Source organism: Furipterus horrens, unplaced genomic scaffold (assembly GCF_987537825.1).
Source record: "Furipterus horrens unplaced genomic scaffold, mFurHor1.1.pri manual_scaffold_9, whole genome shotgun sequence".
Lineage (NCBI taxonomy): Eukaryota > Metazoa > Chordata > Mammalia > Chiroptera > Furipteridae > Furipterus > Furipterus horrens.
The window spans coordinates 99,633,307-99,660,480 of NW_028327179.1; the positions used below are offsets into that span (position 1 = coordinate 99,633,307).

General features: G+C 52.4%; 1 protein-coding gene across 3 annotated transcripts; it reads right to left on the reverse strand.

The window, feature by feature from the left end:
- Positions 1-856: 856 nt before the first annotated feature.
- On the reverse strand, positions 857-25,464 carry ZNF777 (zinc finger protein 777). 3 transcript variants are annotated; one of them, XM_090287645.1, is made up of 6 exons: positions 25,423-25,464; positions 20,009-20,857; positions 18,344-18,470; positions 15,294-15,407; positions 4,988-5,239; positions 857-2,362 (listed from the first exon to the last, which is right to left on the reverse strand). In XM_090287645.1, exons 2-6 carry the CDS (start codon positions 20,840-20,842, stop codon positions 1,209-1,211), a joined length of 2,481 nt encoding a protein of 826 aa, XP_090143771.1. In that variant the 5' UTR covers positions 20,843-20,857; positions 25,423-25,464; the 3' UTR covers positions 857-1,208. The 3 variants fall into 3 exon arrangements, with proteins under 3 accessions (XP_090143771.1, XP_090143769.1, XP_090143770.1); XM_090287643.1 differs by lacking the exon at positions 25,423-25,464 and adding an exon at positions 24,673-24,794; XM_090287644.1 differs by lacking the exon at positions 25,423-25,464 and adding an exon at positions 24,299-24,430.
- Positions 25,465-27,174: the final 1,710 nt, after the last annotated feature.

The window sequence follows — 27,174 nt, forward strand, 5'->3', positions numbered from 1 at the left end:
TAGCATCTCCTCTCTCTGATTCTCCTTTAAGTGCCTTGTCACCTTCTCCCAGCCCCAGACTCACAACTTAGTCTGTCTTCCCTCCTGTCTCTCAGGTCGGTCTCTCTGCTTCAGAAGTCCAGCCTCCCCGGTGCTCGTGGCTGAGGAGGGTGCTCTGCTAGCCTCCATGAACTGTCCCTCCAAACTGCCCGAATTCTCTCTGGCTCACTGTCAAGCCCAGGAGCAGAGTGAGAGTCCATCACCCTGTGGGCAATCAGACGTCCTCTCTAGGCCTCAATGGATGGCGATTGTTAATGGACACCTAGGGGAACCAGAGTGCATTTGCGCATGAAACAAACCTAAACAGAGTAGCTTTGGTGCAACAAATAAATGTTCAGAATAGTGCCTTCCCCAAAGACTGGCACAAGGGCCCTCGGCACTCCTTCCCTGCCTCCCTGCCACCAGCCACATCCCCCCAGCCCCCCCACCCCAGTGCCCACCAGCCCCATTTCAAGCCGCAGGAATGCTGCTTGGTACAGCGGAAAGTGTCCAGCTTTAGCTGTGGGGCCATCTTCCAGCCCATTCCAGACCAGTCCCGTTTCCTGCCTCTCTCCTGAAGTCCCTCTGTCCTAGCACCGAGGCGCCAGGACCTTCTCCCTCTTCCACAGGCCCGTTCACTGTTTCATGCTCCTCCATCCTGCCTCTCTTTTCGATTTTATAATCGGTGGGATCTGCATCCCCTTACACCACCCAACACAGGGAATGAGCATATAAAGGGGACTCAAGAAAACCTGTCACCTGACACTAGGTACCTGATGCCCCTTGGCCCTCTCAACCCCTCCCCTTCAAAACCAAACAAAAACGGCAAACAGGAAACACTCTTTTAAAAATTACTCTATTATTATCAAATAGAACCACAGTATCCAAAAGGTAATTATAAAGTTCTACACCCAACTAAGTGGCCCCGCACCGCCCCTCCGAGTGGCCGGCCAAATCACTCCCCCCGTGCTGATTGTTTCATCCATTTTATTGTCAAGGAAATTAACAGCCCGAAGGGGTTTCCCCAGGTCCACGCTCTCCCCCCTGGGGCCCCCGGGTAAACAAGGCAGCAAGCGACCTGGTCTCAGGACCCCTGGGTCCTTGCGAGGAGGGATGGAAGGGGAGGGGGGCTCACAGCAAAGGGGCCGGGGGGCGCCCCGCCCGCCGGGCCGCGCGGCGGCGGGGCGCGCTCACTCGCCCGTGTGGGTCCGCAGGTGGTACTTGAGCGACTGCTTGTAACGGAAGCACTTGGCGCAGTGCGTGCAGGGGTAGGGCCGCTCGCCGGTGTGCGCGCGCTGGTGCTCCAGCAGGTGGTGCTTCTGCGTGAAGCGCTTGCCGCACTCGGCGCAGTGGTAGGGCCGCTCGCCCGTGTGGATGCGCCGGTGCTCCAGCAGGTGGTGCTTGCGGATGAAGCTCTTGCCGCACTCGGGGCAGGCGTGCGGGCGCTCGCGCGAGTGCACGCGGCAGTGGTTGGTGAGCTTGGACTTCTCGCTGAAGCTCTTCTCGCACTCGGGGCACTTGAAGGGCCGCTCGCCCGTGTGAGTCCGCTGGTGGCGCAGCAGGTGCGACGGGCGGCTGAAGCTCTTGCCGCAGAGGCTGCAGATGAAGGAGACCTCGTGCTTGCCCGCGTGCACGCGCTGGTGGATGACCAGGCTGATGTGCAGGCGGAAGCTCTTCTTGCACTCGGGGCACGTGTAGGGCCGCTCGCCCGTGTGCGTGATCTGGTGCTTGGTCAGGCTTGACTTGTGGCTGAAGCTGCTGTCGCACTCGGGGCACTTGTAGGGCTTGGGGCCGCCGCCGCTGCCCGAACTGGGCGACTTGGGGCGCGGCTTGAGCACGTGCTTGGAGGCAAAGCCCGGCCCGCGCTCGGGCGACCCGTAGCCCCCGCGGACCCGGTGGATGCGCTGGTGCAGCGTGAGCTGCTGCTTGTGCCGGAAGCTGATCTCGCACTCGGCGCACTCGTAGGGCCCCTCCTTGATGTGGTTGCGCTGGTGGATGATGAGGTTGATCTTCAGGCGGAAGCTCTTGCCGCACTCCATGCAGGTGAAGGGCCGCTCGCCGCGCCGGTTCCGCTGCTGCTGGCTGGAGGAGCCCCGGCTGTCGCTCATGTGCCGGTCGCCGTGGGTCACAGGCGCCAGCCTCTTCACCGCCGGGTTCCCCAGCTGCAGGGGCGGGGGGCTCTCTCCGCCCTCGGGGGACAGGTCTCCCGGCAGCGGGGTCTGGTACATATTGGCCTCGTACCTCCCGGACAGCTCCCCGAGGTCCTGCAGGTGCTGCGGCAGCTCGTCCTCCTCCTCCTCTTCCTCCTCCTCCTCCTGCTCCTCGGTTTTGATCACGATCCCTTCTGCTCCAGGGACAGGCAGGGAGAGGAGACAGCAAGATGTTAGCTACTGCCTAGTGCTGCTAACCTGGATCTGAGCGTGGCTCCACCCTCACCCACAGGCACTGCAAAGACACTGTCGCCTGAATTCCTTCCTCTGGGAAAGAGACTCCTTCCCACTCCCTGCCGCCCGCGGCGCCCACCCCTGCGGGGTTGGACATGTAACAACACACCCATCTGGTTCAGGAATGAGCCCAGGCCTTCTGCTGGAACCTGAGGCAGAGGACGCAGGAAGATCGGGCCCTGGGACAGGAAGCTGGAGTTGCTGGTGCACATGCCCCAAGCTGCTAGCAAGCAGGAACCAGCAGGGAAGGACCCCAGCACGCAGCCCTCCGGGGGGCTCCCAGAGCCAGAGGCCTGGGACTGGCACATGCGTGAACCTACACTTAATCCGAGCCCAGGAACACCAATTTTCCATTTCAGCTACTTAAGGGTTGGGTTTCTTCCCCCTGCATCAGAAGGGTCTCGACTCATCAAGCTGTCAACCTCTCACCCCCATGGTCTCCTCTACATGACAGCTCGGCCCCCGGGACTAGGCTCTCCTGGACGCAACTGGGCCTTTCTCATCAGTTGCATTTACTCACCCTCCTTCCCATGTCTGCCTGTCGCGCCCGCCAACGAACACCCAGCTCCAATCCCCTCTTCTCCCTAAAACCTTCCCTGAGCACCCCGACTTGCACCCCCGAGCGCCTCCTGGGCCCACAGCCTGTGCGGGTGCATCACCCTGGGCCCGAGGACTCGGCCTTCCCACGCAGCCTCTCACCTGCACAGGAGCCTCCTCTGCCTTGCCCACAAGCCTGCTGCGAGTGCCACAGACCCGCCCACTGACGGATGTCCTTCCCGCCCCTCCTCCCCCGCCCCGTCCGCCAGGACCTAAATAAGGCTGCGTTCTTGTGGCCCACGGGGACCTACGTCCCAGAGAAAAGGAGCGGCCTTCCACGCACACCTGTCGGAGTTTTCTCAAGTGCCTTGTACTTACCTGGTGCTCCCTAAACACTGTTACTGGGGGACCCTATTTTTAGTCTCACCGACTGGCTGTGTGGCATGAGCAAGTCACTCACGCTCCTGAGGCCACGTGTGAGACGGAAAACCAGCAACAGAGTGCGACTGTGGAATTCTTAAACGCAAACAAACGAGTCCCTTTTCAAAGCCGTTCACACCTGTCCTCCCTTTTCATAGTCCCAGTCTCTACTGCAGGCTAAGTCAAGCAGGAATGGTCCCCGTTTCACAGACGGAGAGCAGCCGGGCCTGGAGCTATCAAGCGACATTTCCGAAGGAAGTAAATAAAGTCACAGACCTTTGCAGAGCCGGCAGTTTGGGGGAACACCTAGCCTCTCCCCTCACCTGACAGGTCTGTGACCTGGCCAAGGCCATGTGGGTCCGTCAGGGGCTGCTAGGCCATAGCACTTCCTCCTGCTCCTCTGAAACCCATAAAGGCTAGGGTTCAAGTCAGAGCAGAGGTGTGCTCAGTCCCAGCTCAGGCCTCTCCCCATACGACCATGCGGCCTCGGTACCGTTACGTCTCCTGGCAGGAAGTGACCCAGGGGCCTAGGAACACAATGCGTGACAGACAGGGCAGGAGGAGGCAGCGAAGTAGCTGCCCTGGTGTCTTCGCGGGTTGTTTGTAGAAGACGGAGGGAAATACGGGCTTGGAAGAGGCGCACGCTCCTGCGACATCAGAGTTGTTTCTCCTTAACGAAATCGGCATGAACATCTGGCCCTAAGCCCGGGGCTCAAAATCCCCGAAGGACTGTTTAGTCATCTTCTAAGGTCCTACTAGGATTAACGGGGACCGTTCAAAGGACAATCTGGAATTTCTACTATGAAGCTCTAATTTCACGTCTACTCGCAATCTGCTTTATGTCGTTCACTGTTCTTTCGTGAAAGACAATGTGGTATATTAAAGAGACTTCAAAATATCATGCCCTTATTTAAAAGTAAGGAGCTAGATCCACATCTCTGGACCAAGAAAGGTGTCCATATTTTACTATGAAGTGCAGAAAAGCAAATTGCAGAGGTATTATCTACAGATAAAATTTAAAAAGTTTAAAAATCAACATATCTTAAAAAGTGAAAAAAAAAAAAAAAGACAAGACAAGACACCATGGTGACCACACAGGGCTTTTCTCAGGAAGGCAAGACTGGCTCAGCATCAGAAAACGGCCAGGACAGGCGCCCTGGGAGGGGCCGCGTGGGCCACTTCCCCGTGGTTATCCTCACACTCACGAGGTGTGCAGAGGGCTATCCCTGAGGTTTTACAGAGCCTAGGTTCTACCAGGAAAAGTACAGTCAGTCATTTGTAACAACGTGCTCTCCCAGGGCTGAAATCTTCAGGTCAGGTGAGGCTTCTAGTGTGCTGTAAACAATCAGGGACCCAGCAGGACAGGGGCGTCCTAGCTTTGCCACCATCACGTGACCTTCTCCTGCCCGTAGGAGGGGCCCCGTCTGCCCTAGCGCTTGGCTGTAATGCCTTCTTCCCTCGCCTGGACACAGATGCCCACGAACCCTGAGGCCGGAAGCCCGCCCCTGCGGCCGTGCTTGGGGCTCCGTGGCACCTGTGGGCCCACCGGCGTCCCCACCCCGACTGACCTGCGCAGTTTCTCTGCTGCACCAGCATCTGCTTGAGCTCGCTGAACTCGCCGGAGCCCTCCGTGGACTCCTCCAGCGCGTTCTCCGGCTCCGGCATGTCCAGGTCGGGCTGCTCCGCGCACGGGTCCCCCAGCTCCGAGTCCTGGAAGCCGTGCTCTTCCACCTGTCCCATCAGGGGCTCCGGCGTCTCCAGGCTCTCTGAGCCCTCGTCGTTGGTCTGCACTTCGATCTTAATCACGATGCCGTCGTGGGCTGAGAGAGGGCGGAGGGGGAGGGGAGGGCAGAAGAACCCAGAACATGTTCATTCCACCTGCCCTGGATTCACATGGCAAACATTCTTAATTTAGAGGTCCCGAAGAAACGTAACACTGAGCTGGCGCTCAGGAGACATAGAAGTTTCTGGACACATTGCCCTGACATTTTTTTTTTTTTAACTTGCCTATAGGCCTGTAGGCTAACTTCAAAAGTCTTAACCCACCCTGGCTGCTATGGCTAGTGGACTGAGCATCAGCCTGCGAGCCAAGTGTCGCTGGTTCGATTCCCGGTCAGGGCACATGACTAGGTTGCATGTCAGGTCCCCGGTTGGGGGCGCGAGTGAGAGACAACCACACAGTGATGCTTCTCTCCCTCTCTTTCTCCTTTCCCCTCTCTCTACAAATAAGTAAGCAAACAAATAATTTTTTAAAAAGGGGGAAAAAAAAAGTCTTAACCCACACAGCCGTCACTTGACGCAGACGGGACCAAGCACACATTTTAGTGCAGTGTTTTCTTCTCTTTAGTCTGCCTTCCCTTCCCCTCACCCCCACCTCACGGCGATGACCGTCCCAGGGAACTTCCTCTAACTGACCCAGCGTTCTTCTCTTTGGTTACAGAATTACCTATTATAACAGAATGACATTTACATGTGTTTTATTTTCAGGCCATTACTGGTTTAAAACAATAAAACGGCCTTGTACACAGTCCTCTCTGTTCCTCTGCAGGCCGGTTCTGCGGGGCTGCCGCGCGCCTTTCCAGAGCTGCGTGCACCCCACGTGGGGACGAGGCTGGAACGGGCCCAGCCGGTCCCCTCCGTCCTCCCGGTCTCTTGCCCGGGGGCACTACGCGGCCGCAAACGTACGTTTGTGCCGCTAACTACACAGCTGTGGTTCGGTCTCTGCGGGAGTTCCCGGGGTGGCGCGGCAGAGGCAAAAGGGGACTGTGTTTTTAATTCTGAGGGATGTCCGCAGACTGCTTTTCAGCAAGGCGGTGCCGGATCGTATTTCTCCCAGCCGGGCTGGGAGCACCCTTTCCCACGCGTCCCGCCAGCGACAGACACGGGGCTCTTCTAGCTTGCCTCACGCAGAAGGGTGGGAGGCGGTAACTCATGACACTTCAGTTCCACTTCCTGGACTAGGGTTATCAAAGCATCACCTCGTGATTGGTCTTTCAGATCCGATTCCATGTCAACAGGGTTGTGTTCAATCTGTAAGAGGCCTCTGATGTCTATGTTAAAGATAAGCCGTTCTCTCTTAACATTTCAAATATTTCCTAAATCCATCATGTGTCTGCTGACTCTGTTCCCTTCTCCCACACAAATTCCTTAAAGTTTTCATCTTGTCCAATGCACCCCTTTCTCTTTATGGCTCCTGAGTTTCCTGTCTTAGTTAAGAGGGTCTCCCCCATCCTAGACGGTTCATCTGGTCTCCTAAATTTTATTCGAAGGTTTTTATTGTTCACTTATTTACACTTGGGTCTTAACTACCTGGAATTTGTTTCTTTTCCCTATGGGCTCAGTGGTGCCCTTACAGGCTAAAAGTCTCTTTGTCAACTAAGGAAGTTATAAATGTATAATGTGTAAACATATCCGTTCATTCACTGAACGCTTACTCGACAGATATTCACTGAGCACGAACTATGTGTGACGCGGTGGCCCAATGGCTTGGGAGCCGCCAGGAAATGAAACAGAGCTCGCGGCCTCCTACACCCTACAGAAGGCGACAAACTAACGGCCACGTTCTACTCTGTGTTCCAAGGTGGCGAGGACTGTGGAGAAGAAACCGGAAAGCCGGTAGACAAAGCCGGCAGCCCCGGCCTTCACGAAGCCTCCCCTCTGTTCTTTTGCCAAATCCCCTCATCATTCCTGAGTCCAGGGGACCAACCCCATGGCTAAGACAGCACCCTGACGGGGCATGCCAGTAACTACGGCACCCCTTTCATTCCTCTCTGACTGGCCACCTCACCCCATCTGCGAGGAGACATTGCGAGTAAGGCAGCTCGAATGTTCCCCGGCTGCGTCCCCTCCCCCAGCCTGAAATGCAGACCATGGCTCCTCTCCGCTGAACTGAGCCTCCCAAGATCTCCTCTCGTTGCCCAAAGCCATCTGCATCCAAGTCTCCATCAGCAGGTACCTCTTGGACTTGCCCCCTGCTGTAGCCCAAGGCCACCATCTTGACCCCACCCCCCTCCCCAATCTCAGGACAAACAGTGTCTCTCCTCTCTCGCCCCTCCCCCAAATCCCCTGGAATTGTGCTTCCCCAGCTGGGTCCCTTCCTTCTCGGTCCCCAGTCCTTGTCTCTGCACGAAAGCCACAAACATCACCGTGACTCCAACATCAGAAAAAGATCTTCCTGACCATCGCCGCTTCCTCCTCCCTAAAACATGTTTTGAAAACTGCGTGTCCTCTGCACCTTTTGGATAAACATAGAAAATGCTTCAATCACCGCAAAAGATGTGATTTCTGGAGTGTTATAAACATTGGTATTTTTAAATAAACTCTTCCATCGCCCTTGAAGGTCACCAATGGAATCTAAGAACCCCAGCAATTTAAACCCCATCATTCTTCACTTTAAAAATACACAAACAAGTTCTCCTTTGAGAGTTGAAGTTTTTCTATCATCCCTTTCCACCGTGGATTGCTATTTCCAGTCCCACTTTGCCCACGGAATTTCCTCCTACTAGAACATATTTTCATGCTTAGAAGCCTCTTACTGATCCCCTTCATCTGCCACAAAAATGTGCGTGAACATTGAAAGGTTAATGTTACTTTCATTTCTAATAAGCAGAGGACTCCAAGTGTTCGTTTTCGCCCTCTGGCTTAAGTCACTCTCAGTTATGATCACTGCAGGTTGGTAAACAATTACTCAAGACAGAAAACAAAAACACAGATGGGAAATGTATCTCTTACACGGATGTAAATACTTTCCCCTATCAGTTCACTTATCTGAGGAGGAATATTCTCATTGTTTAAATGAGACAGAGTTCAGAACCCAATCTATTCCCGCTTCTCATTTTTATCAATAAAAGCCGAGAGGAAACTCATTTGCATAGATACCTAAACAGGCTGGCAGGGGCTTTGTTCCAGAATCGTCACCCTGTCCTTTGAACTTCTGAATTATAATGCAACGAAAAGCATGCAGTGAACATCTCAAAAAAGGGTTTGTTTTGTTTTTATTTATTTGTGTGTTTATTTATTTTTAGTTATTTGTAGAGAGAGGGGAAAGGAGAAAGAGAGGGAGAGAAACATCACTGTGTGGTTGCCTCTCAACTTGCACCCCCAACTGGGGACCTGACGTGCAACCCAGGCCTGTGCCCTGACTGGGAATCGAACCAGCGACCCTTGGCTCGCAGGCCGACACTGAACCCACTGAGCCACAGCAGCCAGGACTTAGAAAAGGGTTTTTAATGACCTGTTAGCTGACAAGTTATTAGTTTCTTTTTCAATTTTGTTGAAAGCGAAGTATCGCAAATAATCTAACCTGCAAGAGAACTCGCCACCTAGGCCCCAGAGCAATGAACTTCCGGTCATGTACCCCAACCTCTGAGACTGCCTCTTGGTTTCATGGCCCAGGGGGCTTTTCATACTTCAGGGAAACGCTCCCTAATAAGATAAAGATGGGTAGGAGGTGCCTGTTCTTTTTCTTTTCTTTTTTTTAATTTTAATTGCGGGGGAGGTAGGAGATGAGGACCAGCATTTCGTGGGGCACATGTGCTGAGTAGTTTTCTAAATGAGAACAGATGGACTGAAGACCTGGAAGATGGACCTTCCATGCCACCTGCTGTGTCTCTGTTGGGCCCTGGAGATGGCCAATGGCATGGACACCCCAGCTTGAAGGCCACCACCGCCTTCCAATACCTGCCCCTGTGGCGAGACACGCCCCCCAAACTTCTCCAGTGCTCTCAGCCGACTACAGCTGCGCTCCCCTCTGAACCTCAAGCCCTTTCCTGTTCCCCTCTGACACTCAGTTCTTTTTCTCCTGAAACACGCGTGGACACACTTTACCCCCACTTGTTAGACAGAGAAGCTGTTTCCTCCAAAAAGGTCTGTCTCCCCACCGAACTTTTGAAAGAGTATTGATAACCAGCTTGCATTTTCTAAGTAGTAATTGGTTCTCCCATTTCAGAAATGAACTGGAGAGACATACACTGTGGGAATATAATTTATGACCAACGGTAGCTTTTCAAAAAGTTTTAAATAAACAGTGTAGAGACTGGCTTCCTGAGTAGAAGAAGAAAAGAAAATCAACCTTCCTATATCTCACATCAAAATAAATTCCTGATGAATCAAAAGTTCAGACATAAATAAAATACTAGTTAGTGTTAGAAAAACAATACAGCCTTTCTCTCTCTCTTTTTTTTTCAACATCGAGCTGAGGAGCAGGCTGTTTGTAGCCCTCCGGGGCCTCAGAGGTTCCTTCGGGAGGCTGACCGGTCAGCCACCCAAACATATTCAATGTGCCTGACCCTCATCAACTATAATCTCTTGCTATAAATTTTTTGGAAATAATTTTTGTAGCTTTGCCTTGCTATTGTTGGGCTATAGGAAATTTATTTCACTTGTGATTGCTTTTTCATCTGTGTAATCACATTCCTAAGAACTTTTGTGAAATGGGAAAACTCTGTCCTATAAATTGTTTTCAAATTTATTAAACGTCTGTGAACACTACATTTAGTAATTAATGAAGCTGATATGAGATTATATTTCTAGACACTTGGTTAAACATTTAATGATTTATATTTTGCAATCTTCTCTTTATTTTCTGGAACAAAAACTAGAGTTTGCTCCAGATTTGAAGAATTTTTATGGAATTTTGAAAAGCTCACAGGTGCAAGGCCTGTGATCGTAATGCTTACTGAATGAAACGTGCCAAGTAAGTATTTCTACACTTGCTACGAAACCCAGGCACCAGAGAGAAAATCACAGGTAAATCTTGAATACATGGAAACTTAAAACTGATAAATTTGAACACACACAAAAGTAATAAAGCTATACCACATACAAACACCACACACAGGTAAAGCGCAAACTCAGAAGCGTGTTCACGTACATAAAACAGAGAAGAGCTAACTAACAGCCTTAATAAGAAAAAGATGAATAGTTCAAAAGAACAATGGGCAAAAGGCAATTCATAAAATAAGACAAACTAATGATCAATAAAGGTATAAAATACACCCAACCTCACTCTTACAGAAGTCGAATAAAAACATCGAAATATTGTCCTTTCTTCCCATCACGCTGGCAGATGAAAAGGTGAATAATACCTGCTATTGCCTAGGATGGTGGGACACAGGAGGTTCCATGTACGGACGACGGGGTATAAATTGGAACAACTGTTTTAAAGGCCATTCACTAATACCTATTAAATTTTTAAGTGGGTATAACCTTAAACCCAGAAAAACCACTTGTAAATAAGTTTCAGAGAAGCGCATGAAGATATATTTATAAAGGTCCTTTAACGAAGCACCGAAACTGTAAACACTCTAAATGTACATTGATGGGAGTTTAAGTAAATTATAAATCAGCGCACAGAACGTTATAGTCTACTATTTAAAAAAAAAAAAAAGGTTTATATGTTCTGACATGTAAAGATATCAAAGATAGATTATTAAAACAAACAAGTTGCCAAACGATATACTTGATGCTGTTGGGAATTTTTTGTACAATGAGTACGTATTCATGTATTACTTATAAAATTAAGGCCGTGTGTGTGCGCGCACACGCACGCGTGGAAGGAATAAACTGTTGAGCGTTGTGGGAGAATGAAGAGGGGCTTCCGCTCTCTGCGTTTTTCCTTCCTGACGCAACTCTGCTTTATGGGAGAGGAAAAAGCCGGGCAGCCACGCTGACGTTCCCCACCAGCTGGAAGCCGAGCCACGGCTCTCAGCCTTCTCGCGGCTGCCCTTCTGTTAAGATTTTTAAAATTTTGGTATATTAGCTTTTAATTTTTTTTTTAACAGTTATACATGCACATAGGCCAGAGGGTGGAATAGGCTCTTCGAAATCTGTTTTTAAAAAGCTCTCCTCCACCCCAACCCCTAACTACCGGCCCCCGGGAGGCCCTCACTTCTGATTCTTCTAACGGACTTTTTGTCATCTATCTTCATGACTCTAAGTAACGCACTTCTGCTGCTGCTCCTTGAATTTTCCATTTTCAAGTGTAATCTACTGACTTCCAAGAGCAAGAGCTCTTCCCCATCCATCCACAGTTCTCCCAGAGCCCTGATCCTGCCAGTTGAGTTTGCAATGCTGACTGTATCAATACTGGGCGTTCCCATTAGTAGGTTACGTAAACGTCATTTTAAACTGAACCCTGTAGTACACCGTTAGCACTGTTCCGTGCCTGTAAACCTTTTTTGCTTTTCCCCGGAGCTTATAATTTTTTCTTTCGCTTGGCTAACTATTAATTATCACGACCTCTTCCCCCAACCCTGCTCTGTATGTAACTGTCAAAACATGCAAACATATTGGGTATGTCTCAATTTCATCTACGTGAAGCAAAAGCTGCTGATGTGCTCCAGTCGGGTCTGGTTGCCTCCAGGAGCACAGCTCTCTTTTCGGGGCTCCAACAGCACCTCTCTTGTGTTGGACTCCCAATGCCTCTCTGGGTTCACCCCACCTTTCGAGAGTGGGGGCAAAGAAGACTGTGAACCCCTCCAAATGCCTCCATTCCACTCTTAATTAGAATAGTCTGACCAGCTAGCTTATTCCAGAATGTTGGACAATAGTTTCCAATTTTTAAATTTAAGGAATTTTAAAGGCATTGCTTTACTCTCTTGGAGCTTCCAATAGAGCTTAGCAGTCCGGAGCCGTTCTAATTCTGGCTCCTTTGCGTGAACCCGGTTTCTCTCCAGAGCCTAGCAGAATGAGTCTCCTTTGTCCACAGTGGCGCTGAGCTTTCTTGCTACAGATCTAAGATGTGGGTCTCTCTCTAGCCACTGTCCTGGGCAGCTGGCGGGCACTTGCAATCTGAAAAACTATGTCTTTTGATGCTGGGGAGTTTTCTTTGTGCAAAATTCATTTTTAATTTTTATTTATTTATTTATTTTAAAAATGTATTTATTTATTCCAGAGAGAGAGAGAGAGAGAGAGACATCAACGAGAAAGAGGAAAGGCTGCCTCCTGTATGCGCCCCAACCGGGGACTGAACCTGCAGCCCAGGCACAAGCCCTGACTAGATGGAACCCAAGACCCTTCTGTTTATAGGATAATGCTCCAACCAACCGAGCCACACCAGTCAGGGCTACTTTTATTTTTCAATCCCAGTTTACATACAATATTATATTACTTTAAGGTGTAGCTGGAAAGTTTTCCTGGATTATTTTGTTGCTAATTCCCGACTTTCTGGTTTTGCCGGGTGTGGGGGGGGATTGTTTGTTTTTTATTTTTTTCTGATATTCCCATTATCTGGACATTGGACTTCCATCCTTTAACTTTCTTATTCTTTCCCTGTTTTCTTTATTTGCCTTTTCTGCTTTATTTTCTGAAATGTGTGCTCAACATGTTATCTTCTAACACCGCTACTGAGCTTTTAATTTGTATTATTCTATTTTTAATTTCAAAGAGTTTCCTCCTATTCCTTTTTAAAAACTATTTTACCTTTTTAAAGATTTTACTTGTTTATTTTTAGAGAGAGGGGAAGGGAGGGAGGAAGAGAGGGAGAGAAATATCAGTGTGTGGTTGTCTCTCGCACGCCCCCAACTGGGGGCCTGGCCCACAACCCAGGCCTGTGCCCTGACTGGGAATCAAAATGGTGACCCTTTGGTTCACAGGCCAGTGCTCAATCCACTGAGCCACACCAGCCAGGGCTCCTTTTTTTTTTTTTTTTTTTAAATAAGCATTACACTTCTGCATCATGGATGCATTCCCTTTTTCCCTTTTACCTGTCTTAGGGTTACATGTGTATGTCTATTTTAAACAACTCTTTGCCTCTCCGCATGGTCTCTGTTTCCCCGAGATTTATGTTTTCTACCCCAGCTGGTGAGTGCCTGCCCGGCTCAGGGCTGGCTTTGCTGCCACCCTTGTAAGGGAGACACACGGACGGGTTACCGCAGTCATGTTCAGGCCTCTGCTAACTGCAGCATCTCAGACCCTGAAACCAGACAAGGGCCTCTGGTTTCACACAGAGGTGCGAGTTCAAGGCCAGCCCTGGCTCAGTGGTTCTCATGTCCTCTCCTGTCCTCCCGCCCGGTCCAGGTTCCGAGTGGCTGGAGATGGTTAGTGGGACAAATGGCACATTCCAGCCATACAGGGCAGCCTCTGTGAGGCCGCCACTACCCACAGAAGCTCCGGCGTGGACGTGCAAGTGCCAGAACAAATCAGCCCAGGGCACAGTGGGCTGGGGTTATTTGCTTTTCGATTCTGGCCCCAGTCTGTAGGAGGCCCGTGTGTGATGAGGGTGTGACATGTGGAAAGAGGAAGGGGACCAGAACTCATTCCAGCCCTTCCAAACAGACGCTGAAAGAGTAGCCTCCGGACCACAAAACCACACTGGACCACCAGGCTGGAGGCTGGCCTTTAAACCACGAATCTCCTCTCCCATATTCTCCTTCCTCGCCTTGCCAGGCTTCGTCCTTATTTCTTCTACCCTGAAAGTCTCCATTCCCACAAGGCCCTTGTGTTTCGATGTAACTACTCAGACCTTTCAGATAAGACTACCTTCCTTCAAATAAAAGATGCCCTGGCTGGTGTGGCTCAGTGGATTGAGCGCTGGCCTGCAAACCAAAGGGTCTCCAGTTCAATTCCCAGTCAGGGCACGTGCCTGGGTTGAGGGCCAGGTTCCCAGTTGGGGCACGTGAGAGACAACCACACATTGATGTTTCTCTCCCTCTCTTTCTCCTTCCCTTTCCCCCTTTCTAAAAGTAAATAAATAAAATCTTAAAAAAAAAAAAAAGGACAAAAAATAACGGAAAGACCCCTCTGCCACGTGCCACACTCTGCCCAGTCCCCCAATTTCTTCTACTTGTAAATCCATCTCTTTTGTCTGCCAGACGAGTTCAGGATCCACCTCTCTCTTCAAGCTAAGTCTCCAGGCAAAGCTCTAGAGAGGCGTGACACTCATGTCCCTGAAACACGCCAGCACTTCCTTTTCCATGGGGTTCTGCCTCTTCCCTAAGTCACCTCTGCTCTCAGCCCACGGGGCCAACGCCACTCTGTATGTTTCATCCCTGGGGCCAGTTTATAAGTGGTCCCAGAATCAATGACATTTCCTCACAACGAGACCTGACCGTTGAACCCAATGAGATTGTCCTCCATGATCACCAATGACGTCTGGTGACACGGGACAAGGATCTGCTTCCACTGAAGACCTTCAAGGTAAGTCATGCAAGTCCAAAGGCAATTCCAAACTCGGAGCCCCCCAAAGGGACTGCGCACTGCGAGAGCACCACAGGGTCCGTGTGCAGGGTACTGGATGGTCAGTGAGGAAGGGACCACGCCCCACGCAGAATGACAGCAGCTGGTGTTGCCTGGGTCACTGCTACATGTCTGTCACCACGCCAGGCCCTAGATATTAGTACCCGTCCTATTTAATAGGTGAGGAAACGAGGCCTTCAAAAAGGCCAAGTAACTGAAGTCACCCTGCTGGCAAGGAGACTAGCCAGGGTTAAACACGGGCAGCCGGCCACCCGTCGGAACCCGAGTCACGTGGCCAGTCCTACCTGGCGCCTCTCTACTGCCTCGTCTAGACACTGTTCTGTACATTGGAGGACGTTTCAGGTAACGGTCATGCCTGCCCCTATCCAAGTCTGGCAGGACCCAGACATGGCCACCTCCGGGGAGCTCTAGCAGCCACGGACACCCTGATGGGAACTTTTCTTTCAGTTCTTGTTTTGTTTTCTGCAGAGCGAGGTGGCTCTTGATGTCAAAACTCCCTGAGACAAGGAACACAACAGCAGACCCATGTGACAGCCTGGTGATAAAGGAGTCCTAGCGCCTGCAGACCGACCTCCTTCCTGCCCTCGGCGGGCTAACGTATTCGTCCAGGGTCTGCTCTGCAGCGCCACACGGACAGACCTAGGAGGCAGCGCCCTGAGCTGCCCGGCAGCCACTCACCGGCACTGGGGTCTGCGGGCGGCTCGCCCTCCTCGGAGTCTTCCGGCTCCTGCATGGTCGGCCTCTCCCCGCGCTCCATCTGGGACATGAGGTCTGGCTTGGAAATTGCATAGTCTGGGGAGAAGGAAAGAAAGGAGATATACTATGGGGTGAGATTGCACTGGATGATGCAAAGGTGTCCCCTGTGTGTGACACCAGGGGCAGCGAGCAACGTTGGAAAAGATACGAGCCAAGTTTCCAGTCCTTTCCTTGGGGCCCACTGTGTGTGTGCATGTCCACACGGGTGTAAGTGTTAACCACATTCTGTGTCCCCACCCCATGCGGCGAACGGCGGTGGGGCGCCGCCTGCCACCAGTGGAAACTGGTCCTTTTGTCACCTATTGCTCCTGTTGCTCAAGTTTTTCATGACAAAGGCACAAAATGTTTAAAATTTTATAAAGTACAAAATTGATCTTGATAAAAGCTAGAGGCTGTAACCCAAAATACTGATCAATTTCCTTATATTAAAAAAGTTTAGCCCTGGCTGGTGTGTCTGAGTGGGTTGGGCATCATCCTGCAAACTGAAAGGTCGCCGGTTCGATTCCCAGCCAGGGTACATGCCTGAGTTGCAGACCAGCTTCCCTGCTGGAGATGTGGGGGAGGCAGCCGATTGGTTTCTCTAGCACATCAATGTTTTTCTCCCTCTTTCTCCCTCCTTTCCCCTCTCTCCAAAAATAAATAAAAATAAAATCTTTAAATAAAAGTTTGAAGCTCTGCCCTGGCTGGTGTGGCTCAGTGGATTGAGTGTTGGCCTGCAAACCAAAGGGTCACTAGTTCGATTCCCAGTCAGGGCATAGGCCTGGGTTGTGGGCCAGGTCCCCAGCCCAATTGGGGGTGTGTGAGAGGCAACCACACACTGGTGTTTCTCTTCCTCTCTTTCACCCTCCCTTCCCCTCTCTCTAAAAATAAATAAATAACATCTTGAAAAAAGAAGTTTGAAGTTCTTTGGAAATAAAGTTAAAAGATGATGAAACTTTGAGGAAATATTCTTATATACACACATTTGTCATACGTAAGGCAAAGGACTAATATCCATAATTGTATATAAAGTCTACAATTAGTAAAAATTAAAAAAGGAAAGAATGGACAATTCACAGAAGAAATGCAAATGGCTAGTAAACATATGAGAAAATAAGTTCACTAATCATCAAAGAAATACAGAATAAAATAATGAAGTGTGATTTTTTTTTATCCATCAGAAAAGACAAATATTTAAAATAGAAGAACATCAGCACTAGCTGCTGTGGCTCAGTGCATTGAGTGCTGGCCTGCAACCCAATGGTTGCCGGTTCGATTCCCAGTCAGGGCACATGCCTGGGTTGCGGGCCAGGTACCTGACTGGGGGCATGTGAGAGGCAACCAACTGATGTTTCTCTCCCTCCCTTACCATCCCTCTGAAAAGAAACAAATAAAACCTTTAAAAAAAGGACTATAAGACCATCAGGGTGTGAAGAAAAGGCATTGTCGCATACCGCTGCATAAACATTTGTGGCCTCTGGAGGGCGCCATAGCAGTGGCCGTGATACTGTAAACATACACCATCTTTACTCCAAAACCCCCTTTTTGGGAGTCCGTGCCACTGAAATACTCATGGAAGCGCGCAGGCACACAGGGATGGACATGGCACCACTCGGACGGGGAGAAGACAGAACCCAGCCGCTCACCGAACACCCAGCGGCTCGTCTTCCCCAGCAGACCTGAGCATGCTGACAGGGAAAGCCGTCTGCCACCCACCACGAGGTGAAGCGAGTGAACCACCCCTTGGGTGCAAACCACAACCCACGTGTGCACAAGGGCATGCATCGTGCGTGTTTGCATGTGCACAAAAAAAGAAACCACGCAGGCCAAGCAGGTTCACGTGGTTCCCTCTGGGGAGAGGTACTGGGTGGGTGGGGGGGCTTGCTCTTTATTATAGAAATCTAAATCGCTGAATTTTCGCAATTATGTATGTACTTGAAAAAGAAAAGAAAAAACATTAAAAAGATAGAAGTTATCCTATGAACAGATATGTGTGTATAAAATGAACGATTTTAACAAGAATCAACATTTCCACACAGCAGTGTCCTTAGTCTTTCTAAAACTTTTTGGTGTGCCCAAAGAGTTCCACATGTCAGAGAAAAGGATACATAAAATACTACAGCTTTTCCAGGTTTTTAACCTTCAATACGCTTACTGAATGAAGATGACGGTATTACACAGACTCAGGGAAACTGGGACTTTCCGGTGGGACCTCAGACCCCTCCGGGTCACAGCTTCCTCTCTACACAAGGGGGACAGGAATGTAGGGGATATAAGCCCTCAAGAGATGACAATGTTCGGTCACCTGAACAGCAAACAGCGGTGCCCACCCCATCCTAGCCCCCTGCTGAGAGGCATGACAATTCAATGATATGACTCTCGGAAAGCACCTCACACTTGCTAATACTAGGTTGCTGGACAAACTAATTTAAAAACACATAGAGTCCGGGGGGAAAATGACACCAAGGTGGGAGACCTTGTTATCTGAGTCTGCCTTCGCGCTCACCCCGGGGCTTTCTCCGTGGAGCAGTGTCATGCGCCACGAGCGTCTGTCTGATCTAGGGCGCACCGGTAAACAGAAGTGGATGAGATGTTTTTCCAATCTGCTGTGCTCTCTAACATCCAGTTTCCCTGGTCCTTGACTATCGGTAGTACTGGGGTTAAGCATTCCTAATGGGCCCTGGCTGCTGTGGCTCAGTGGCTTGAGCGTTGGCCTGCAAACCAAGTGTCACTGGTTCAATTCCCAGTCAGGGCACATGCCTGGGTTGTGGGCCAGGTCCCCAGTTGGGGGCACGTGAGAGGCAACCACACATTGATGTTTCTCTCCCTCTCTTTCTCTTTTCCTCTCTCTCTAAAAACAAATAAATAAAATAATAAAAAAATATATTAAAAAATATATATATACACATTAAAAAAAAAAGAATTCCCAATGTTTCAAAGTGAACCGCAGGCCAGAGGCAAGGCAGCCCCGGCAAGGGAAGCCCTCTCCTTACCCATGGAAACCAGAGACTCGTAGTTGCCCCTCATGACGTTCTTGTACAGCTCCTTCTGCCACTCAGACAGGTTCCCCCACTCCTGCTCCGAGAAATGGACGGCGACGTCATCGAATGTGACAGGGACCTGAAACCACAGGACAAGCTCAGTTGGTACCACCTGGAGGGCTGGTCACCAGCTCTTAGCTGCCAAATCCCAAGGAAACAAATGACCCTAACCCCTGGGCCGAGCACAGACACCTCTTCTTAGGACCAGAGTGGGAAAAGCCCAAAGGCACAGCCCAGAGGTGTCACCAAGGGGTCTGGCCAGGCTTGGCCACTGTCCTGACCCCACACCTTGTTTGGTCCTTTTCCTCTCTAGCAGGATAACCCCTCACGGCTGGAAAGCATAGTGTGCAGACCAGCAGCAGCAGCACAACCGGCGAACTTGCTGAAAACGTGGGCACTCGGGCCCCATGCTAGACCCAAAAATTGGACTGTGCATTGGTAAGCGCCCCACGTGATTCCCGTACACAACAAAACTGGACACGTGCTGGCCTCGAGAATCCAGTCTGAGCTCGTTCCTAAAGGCTGGGGGAAGGGGCAGCGGCACAAAGGAATGTTAAAAAATCCGGTCCACATTCAAGTTCTTGCAGAATCTTCTGGAAAGTAATATTTTTTTAAAGTATATTTTATTATGTTGTTATGGTAGTCCCAATTTTCTCCCCTTCGCTCCCTTCTGCCCAGTACTCCCTTTCCCCCCAGCAACCCCCACCCCCCTAGTACATGTCCATGGGTCGTGCATGTAAGTTCTTTGGCTTCACCCTTTCCTATATTATTAATTTCCCCCTATTTCGTACCAACTAATGATGCTTCTTAATCCCCGCACCACTTCCCCATTTATCCCCTGGAAAGTAATATTAAAACCTCGTGTTTTGCCCTGGCTGGTGTGGCTCAGTGGATTGAGCACCGGCCTGGGAACCAAAAGGTCACTGGTTCGATTCCCGGTCAGGGCACGTGCCTGGGTTACAGTCCAGGTCCCTAGTTGCGGGCGTGTGAGAGGCAGCCACACATTGACGTCTCTCCCTCTCTTTCTCCCTCCCGTCCCCTCTCTCTAAAAATAAATAAATAAAATCTTTAAAAAAAAACCCCAAAACCAAAACCTAATGTTCTCTAGCTTTTTCACGATCCCTCTTGAGAGCACATTTTTACTGGCCTTTGCCGTGATTTACAAGTCAACTGATAAAGACGTTGAGCCCAATGGAGCCCCATAATATTCCCCCGCGTTCTCCCTCTCCGGAGGTGGACCACTAACGCACACCCATGGGGCTGGGCTGCGACGCTGTGGTACGCTCTACCTCTCGGCCTCCGCCCTGCCTGCTCGTCCCCTCAGACGTCACAGATGGAACGCCCCCTTTTTACTGACACTGTCTCATCAGTAGGACCTTCCTCCGATCTAGTAAGTTCTGCTTTTACCAACGGGAGAAATAACTGCATTATGTCGTATCCTGTCCCGAGTAAAGCGATGTTGACAACTGGGATCACTATGTGTGTGTGTGTGTGTGTGACATATAATATTTTTTCCTTCTAGCCATCACTGTCCACTGCTCTTGCATTTCACTAAATTCCTAAAACAGCATTCTGATGCAGATCCCTCCTTGGGAGCCCCAGTGGGGACGGGCTTACCTTGGGAACTTCTCCGTTGCTCCCGGGGGGCAGCCGCAGGATCCAGAAATTTCTGTTTTTCAGCAGGTTCTCCATGTTCTCCAGCCGCCGCTGCAGCAGCCCGTACTCCTGCAGCAGCGTCCCCAGCACGACCCACTTGCTCTCCAGGTGGTTGGCAAACTCCACGGCCGTCTTCTCGCAGTCGGCAATCTTCTTCTCATTCGTCCCCGTCCGCCCCTCCAGCGTCAGCAGCCGCATGGCCTGGGCCTCCAGCTTCCTCTCCACGGCCTGCACGGCAGCCCACACGGCCAAGCGGGTGATCTCTGCCGTCGGGAGCGGCGTGTCCTGGGCTGCAGAAGACATGTGGAAGGGGGTCTCCTTCTGGGAGGCTGGGCTCTGGAGCATGGGGTCCACGTCGGCCTCGGGAACTGTCGGGGAGAGGGTGAGGGGGTCTTTCTCGGGAACTTCGGGGGAGTGGAGTGGGGCTTCTTGGTGGTGGGCGGAGTGAGAGAGGCGTGAGATCTCTTGTTCAGCAGCAGCTGGGCGTGGATACTGGGTCTCTTCCTGGGGAGCCGGGGGGCCCTGGAGCTGTGTCTCCTGCTCAGAGGCGGCAGGGGACAGGAGTGAGGGTCCCTTCTGGAGAGGGTGCGGCATCCGGCCGGAGGTCTCTTGCTTGGGAGTGAGGAGCAGGGAGCCTTGCCGGGGGACAGAGGGAGACAAAGAAGGAACTTCTTTGGGGGGAAGGACGCGGGACTGGAACAGAGCTTCCCGGGGGAGTCCAGCGGGGGCCTGCCGCGGGGTCTCTTCGGGCCGCGCGCTGGGGCGTGGCAGAGGCGCTGAGCGCTGGGTCTCCATGTCGAGCTTCTGGACCTGTGTGCAAGGAAAGGGCAAGCGTGAAGGCCACAGTCACCTGCTGGCCAAAGAAATGCCGAAGATAAGCACCCACAACACAAGGGCATCGGTAGCAATGTTTTCTGCGGAAGACGTGAATCTTTTGTTGAGAGCCTAGCACGCAGACATCAATTACGAAACCATGAATAACAAACAGAAGAGGGTTAGGCCACCTTCTGACCTTTAGAGACCAATTCCTATTCCAGGATACACTCCTCCAGGGTACCATGTTGGGGGCTGTACGTCGGAGAGGAAGGGCACTGGCCTTGAGTTAGGAGGCCCGGCTCCCGGGCCGGCCCACGCCTGCTGCTGCTGGTGCTGCCCTGGGCCCGTCGTTTGGCCTCTCTGTTCTCAGGGTCCAGGACATGCGGATTACATACAGCCTGACATCCCCGCCACCTCATGGAGCTGTCTGAGCATTTGCCAGGCATTGTTCCTGTCCCCAGACTCCTGGCACGGTGGGAGGTGATCGCAGGACAGTCCGGGGCGTCAATTCACCTAGCTCACAGGTAAGTCACCCGGCCCCACTGCTCCTACGCAAATTATCAGGCACTCGTGGTGGCCGGGGTCCTTCTCCCACTTTGTCCAAGGGGGAAGACACACACAGTGACCTCAAGTTTCACTGACTCTTTGCTAAAAGCTGAATTGTTCACTTATCAATAAAATCCCTCGGTTTCACGGTGTGGGCTGGCTGGGACACATGTCCTGTGGACCTACACCCTCTTGGAGAGGCTGAATAGCCTTCCGGGCCTTCCAAGCTGGCTTCCGCTTTGAGCAAGGCGGGAGGGGACAGGCGCGGGCATGGCAGTTCTGCGGCCCCCACGGGCGGTCCCCTGGGCGGATGGCACACTGCGTGGTCTGGGTTCCTCCCTAGGTATGTGAGGGCTAGAAGGGCTTAAGTTTTGTGACTCGTGTCAAGATTGCAGGGGACTAGAACCCAAATAGAGACTGTTTCTTTCTGGGGTTTCAATTAGTCTCACTGCTCTTCCTGGTCCCCACATCAGGGACATGAAGCCAACATCTGCATGCTGAATTCTGTATTTCCCGATCCAGACAACCAAAAACTTGATTAGAACCCAACAGAATTTCTCCTAGAACATCATTGGTCCATCTCCTCATCAGCTTCCTTCAGTGAATCAGCTGAACGCCAATTACTATGCACCCTATACCCGTGATCTTTAAAGTAACTGAAATTCCCATTTTCTTTGTTTGAAAATGAACACATCCCTGTGCCTCCTCTGATGTGTAGTATGTGCTCAATGAACGGCTGCTGAATGAATGAATAGTATAAACTGTTGCATTATGAGAAAAAAATATTAGGGTAAATAATGAAGTTTCTTTCATGTTTTACCAAAGATTTTCTAAACTTATTTATATTTCTATCGCCGTCTTTCTCTTCTTCGTTCATTCATTCACTTACGGGTCTCTTAAGACACCATTACATTTTTAAGCCAAGGACTAAAGACTTAAGACTTTATCCAAGCCAAGGAATTGGGAGGCAGTATGCCACAACAGCGCTGGAGCTAACCAGATGTGCCAGCTAATTAGTCGAAGATAGGTGAGGATTATTCGGGACTGATGCACCAGGAACTGCGTTAAGCATTTGAAAGGGTTAGCTCAGTGGATCTTCACAAAACCCTGTGAAATCTTGTTATTCACACCTAGCACATGAAGACACCGAGCCAGGAGAGGCTAAGTAACTGCCCAAGGTCACAAAAGTGGTCTGGCTCCCTGGCCCAGGTTTCAGCTCACACTGTAGGTCACCTCCCCGCCTCATCCGTCAACTGAGGCAGCCAGCTGGTGCTCTGAATCCTTTTTACCTCTAAAATTCAGAGGCTTGGGGATTAAACAAAGACCTGCAGGAGGTTCTAACGTGGGGGGAGGTGGAGATGTTTCCGCTTCAAGCTGGGGTCAGGGATCCCTTTGAAAACCTAATGAAAATTATGGACTCCCCGCCCCCATTCCAAAAATGCACGTGGGCACATAGACCCCAAATCCTGCAAACACTTTCAACAGGTTCACAGACACCCCACCCCGCCCCCGCCCCTGCCCTGAAACCCGAAGGCTCATCAACAACCAAGCCACCTCTCAACTCTTCCCAGGTGAGGATGAGATGGGGCTGCCCTCTGGGATGGGGAACCTCAGGCTCAGGGCAATGCAACACAATGGGCACATTACGGCCCCATCCTCGGCGGGGATTAGGGTATTTGCCTACAACTCGGAGGAAGACGGGGAAATCCCCCAGGGCCAAGTTAGTCTCCCTGAGTAATTCGGGGGTTTAACCGAAACAATGAAAACAAGCTCGGGTACAGTAAAAAAGCCAGCACAGTAAGACCTCTTTACCAGCTCGTCTAATCGGAGCTCAAAGGAAAATACCATTTCTTTGCTTTCTATTATTAGGCTGTCTCCCTCCATTTCCGGACGTGGAGGGCTGTGGAGGGATGAGGGGCCACAGGAGCATGGCCCCTCCCCCACCCCCAAAGAACAGCCCCTGACTATCACTTCATAACGGCTTTATGTTACCCTCAGCAGGGAGAAGTAGCCCCCGAGAGGGACGTAAATACTACATCTAAGATTAATAAGTCGTATTCTCCAACTTTGGGGGTGGGGGATGGACAGAATTCTTCTGAGCTGTATTTTATAGGATTTAACTGTCCCTCCCCACCCCATGTCTCCTAAGCGGATGGGGTCTTCCGGATCCACGCCATAGTCGCAGAAAAATACGTAACCATACATATGGGATTTATAGAGAGAGCTGGGCCATTTTCTTGTAGGACCCAGTGTGGCTCACCCAGAATTATGTAGGGCCCTGCAGACCGAAGCCTGGAGGGAGACATTTAAAAGCCTTTTTTACTTTTCCTAACAGATGATGATGACCATGGTTATTATTTAAGAACCGAGAGGCTGTTTAGAAAGCTACGTATCCTGCCCCCTTCCTGTGCACAACAGGAAACTGAGGCTCGGAGGCGCTGACCCCCGCGCAGCAATCCGCCCAGAACGGCTGCTCGTCCCCAAGAGCAGGTCTCCGGGAGATTTTCCGACACATTTTTAAAAATGGCCCACTGAAGAGGCACATCAGCCCCCGAACCCTCGGGAGCCCGCTCCCCAGACCCCATCCGTCTAGACACCCAAAGTTCGTCCCGGGGCCCTCCACCCGCAGAGGCGGGAGGCCGAGACGCCGAGTCCGAGGGTCACGTGCTCCCCACAGTGGAGACTCTCGGCTGGGCGCTGCCGGGCCGCCCACCCCGCCGTGCCCCCTCCCCCACCCCCGACGGGCCGCATCCGCCGCGCACCGGCCGAGGCCTGTAACTCAGGGGAGGCCGCCGCCAGCACCGCCCCCACCCCGTCCAGGCCCGCAGCCCGAGAGGCAGGCATTTCTGGGGACGCGGGCGCCGAGCCACGGATGACTCCCTACGTGACCTTGGGGCAGGCAGGGCAGGCCGCCGCCGGGTGTCCGTGCCTCAATGTCTCCGCTCCGCGAAATGGGGAGAGCCGCGTCAGCGCCGCGCTCCGGCCGCGGGAGGATCCGCGGGGCCGAGCTCTGCGGAAAACGTGCGGCGGCGGCAACCCCGACGGACGCAGCGCCGGCTCCGCAGGGAGCGAGGCGCGCCGCCCCGGCGCCCACCGCCGGCCCGTGCGCGCGCCGGGCCGGGCGCGTCCCCGCAGCCTCGCCCGGACGGCGGCGGGCTCCTCGGCCCCGCTCCCGTCCCGCAGCCCCCCCCCTCCTCCCGTTCAGGGGCGCGCGAGCCCTCCAACGCCCCCACCCGCAACGTCGCAGTGTTTGTGTCCCTTACCGAGACCCCAGGCCGGGCCGCCGAACCCGGGACGCGCAGGCCGTCCCCGGGGCCCCGAGTCCGCGCGTCCGCGCGCGCGCGGGCCGCCCTCACCGCCTCGGCCATGGCCCTGTGCTGTCCGGCCCGGCCCGCCGCCGCCGCCGCCGCGCGGCCCCACGCAGGCCGGCCCGAGCCTCTCGGCAGGCGCCGCCCGCCCGCCCGGCCTGCCTCCCCTGCCCGGGCTCGCGCGGCCGTCGGGCCCGGCCTGCTCGGGGCGCGCGGAGCGGGCGGGGACGGAGCGGCCGAGGTCGGCTGCTGGCGTCGGAGCGGGGCGCGCGGCGGTGCGGGCGGCCCGGGAAGCTGCGCCCCGGCCGCGAGCTGGGCCCCGGTCCTCAGCAGCGGCCCCCGGCCCGCGCGCGGCCCCTGTGCGGCCGCGGCGGCGACCCCGGCTCCGGCCCCGGCCCCGGCTGCGAGCTGCGCTGCCGTCCCGGCGCCTCTTCAGCAGGGGAGCTGCACCGCAGCTGCCATGTTGATACAAACTGCATCCTGGGAGGCATGTCCCTCGCAGGCCGTTTAAAGAGAAACACTCCGAGGCTCGTCGGAGGCTGCAGGAACCCAGACAGCTCCATCTACAGCCGGTAGGAGCGAACAGTGTCGAGCGAGCAGCCTGGCGGCGACGGACACGCCCTGAGCCCCGGGCCAGCCCGTCGTGCGGCCCCGGCCGAACCTCCCGGGCCTCTTCCACCCTTGGGGGCTCCCCGCGCCTCTCACCTGGGGTCCTCGCCTGCCCGGCACCCTAGGGCGAGACCGGGAGGCGGGCGCGCAGAGGAGAAATAGGAGCGCGCAGCCCGGGCGACGTGGTGGGGTCTGGAGGCGGCTTGATTGGCTCCGACAGCCTTCCCCCGCCGGATCCCCTGCTCCTCTCAAACCCAGAACCCTTTCAAACCTGCGCTCACAAAGGGATCTAAGAAACCCGTCACACCAAAGACAGCCCCAGTTCATGTGACCAGCTTCGTGCAGCCCGGGTTCCAGGGAAGCGGGCTGTGGTTCCAACGGGAGCCAGGGGGTTGAGTGCTTTTGTGAAATGCCCGAGTGTTGTTTGTGACCTGCAAGGACAGAATTCCGGAACCAGACAGCGCTGGGGCCTGTAGGGGCCACACCCGGCATTTGGAAGGAAACTGAGGCCGCGTGGGAAGTGACTTGTTTACCTGAAGCTGCAGTCTAGGTCCCCTCTGGGAATGTCCTTTCTACGCACGAGAGAGATCCTCAAAGTCCCGGCAGAGCTTGGAGCTGGCGACTCCTGTACCTGGACAGGTTCACTCACATTCCTATGGAATAGCTACTTACGAGGTGGCAAGAACTGGAAATGACATTTTTTAAAAAGAAAAAAAAAAGAAAAAGTAGAGGCAGGCCTCCTGGTTACAAATAACGAAAATCCAACAGGAAATAACGCCAAGGGGTAGGGGTGGGAATTGAATATTATCTGTTCACCCAAGGGGACCCCAGGGCGGCCAGGCGTGAGCTCTGTTGACCGCGACAGGAGTGGGGCTCCGTGTGCTTTTGGCGCCGATCTCTTTAAAAATGGAAACTTGCGGTAGGGCTAAGGCCAGTGCCATGCGGTCCTCTCCTTACCTTCGCAGAGGGCACACTGCCCTCTTGTCTTACTGTTTGTCCTACCCTCTGCCAGCAAACAGTGTCTTCCACGGGTGTTCGTATTTTCCAATTTCCGGTGAGTGATCCCGTTGGAATTCGCTTTCATGCTTTCATTCATCAGCACGCTCTTCAGAGACAAGCCGTGTTTCTACGAGCATATCCGGGTCACTCATTTTAACCACCGTATAGTATTTCATTGAGTAAGTCAGCTCCAGTGGGCTTCCCGTGCCTCTGCGGGGCAAGAAAACAGACCTGCTGCAGGGCCCACCTGCCTAGTGTCTCGCTGTGCGCCCTGCGAGGCACACACCCTGGGGGACAGGAGCGCCTCCACCCTCCCTAGGCTCCCCAGACTGCTGGCCAGCCTGGTGACAGCTCGCCAGCAGCACGTGGGGTCCGGTTTTCCCATCTTTGCCAACCCTCCCTGCTAATGGACTCAGTAGCCTCAGCGGCACAGTGACTGTGAAATGGTAGCTCGTGACTTTCCTTGCTATCTGGTATTTCTAGTGGCCCAAGTATTAAGGAAGTTGAGCATCTTTTCATATTTACTAGGCATTCAGTTTCTTCCTTGGGGAATTTCTTCTTCATATCCTTGGCTAATTTTTCTATTGTTAAGTCTTTCTTATTGGTTTATAGGTGTTTTTTTTAAAAAATATTCCGGATATTAACTTTATCACCAAACCCTTAATGTAATTAATGATATGATTGCATTTAACTCTGCCATCTTACTAGGAGATTTTCCTGGGTTCCAGGTGTTCAATGATACCTCCCCCCTATTTTGTCCGCTTTTGAATTATTTTTAAAATCATTATTTTTAAAAAATATTTTGTTTCTTTATTTTTAGAGATATGGGAAAGTGGGGAGAAAGAAAGG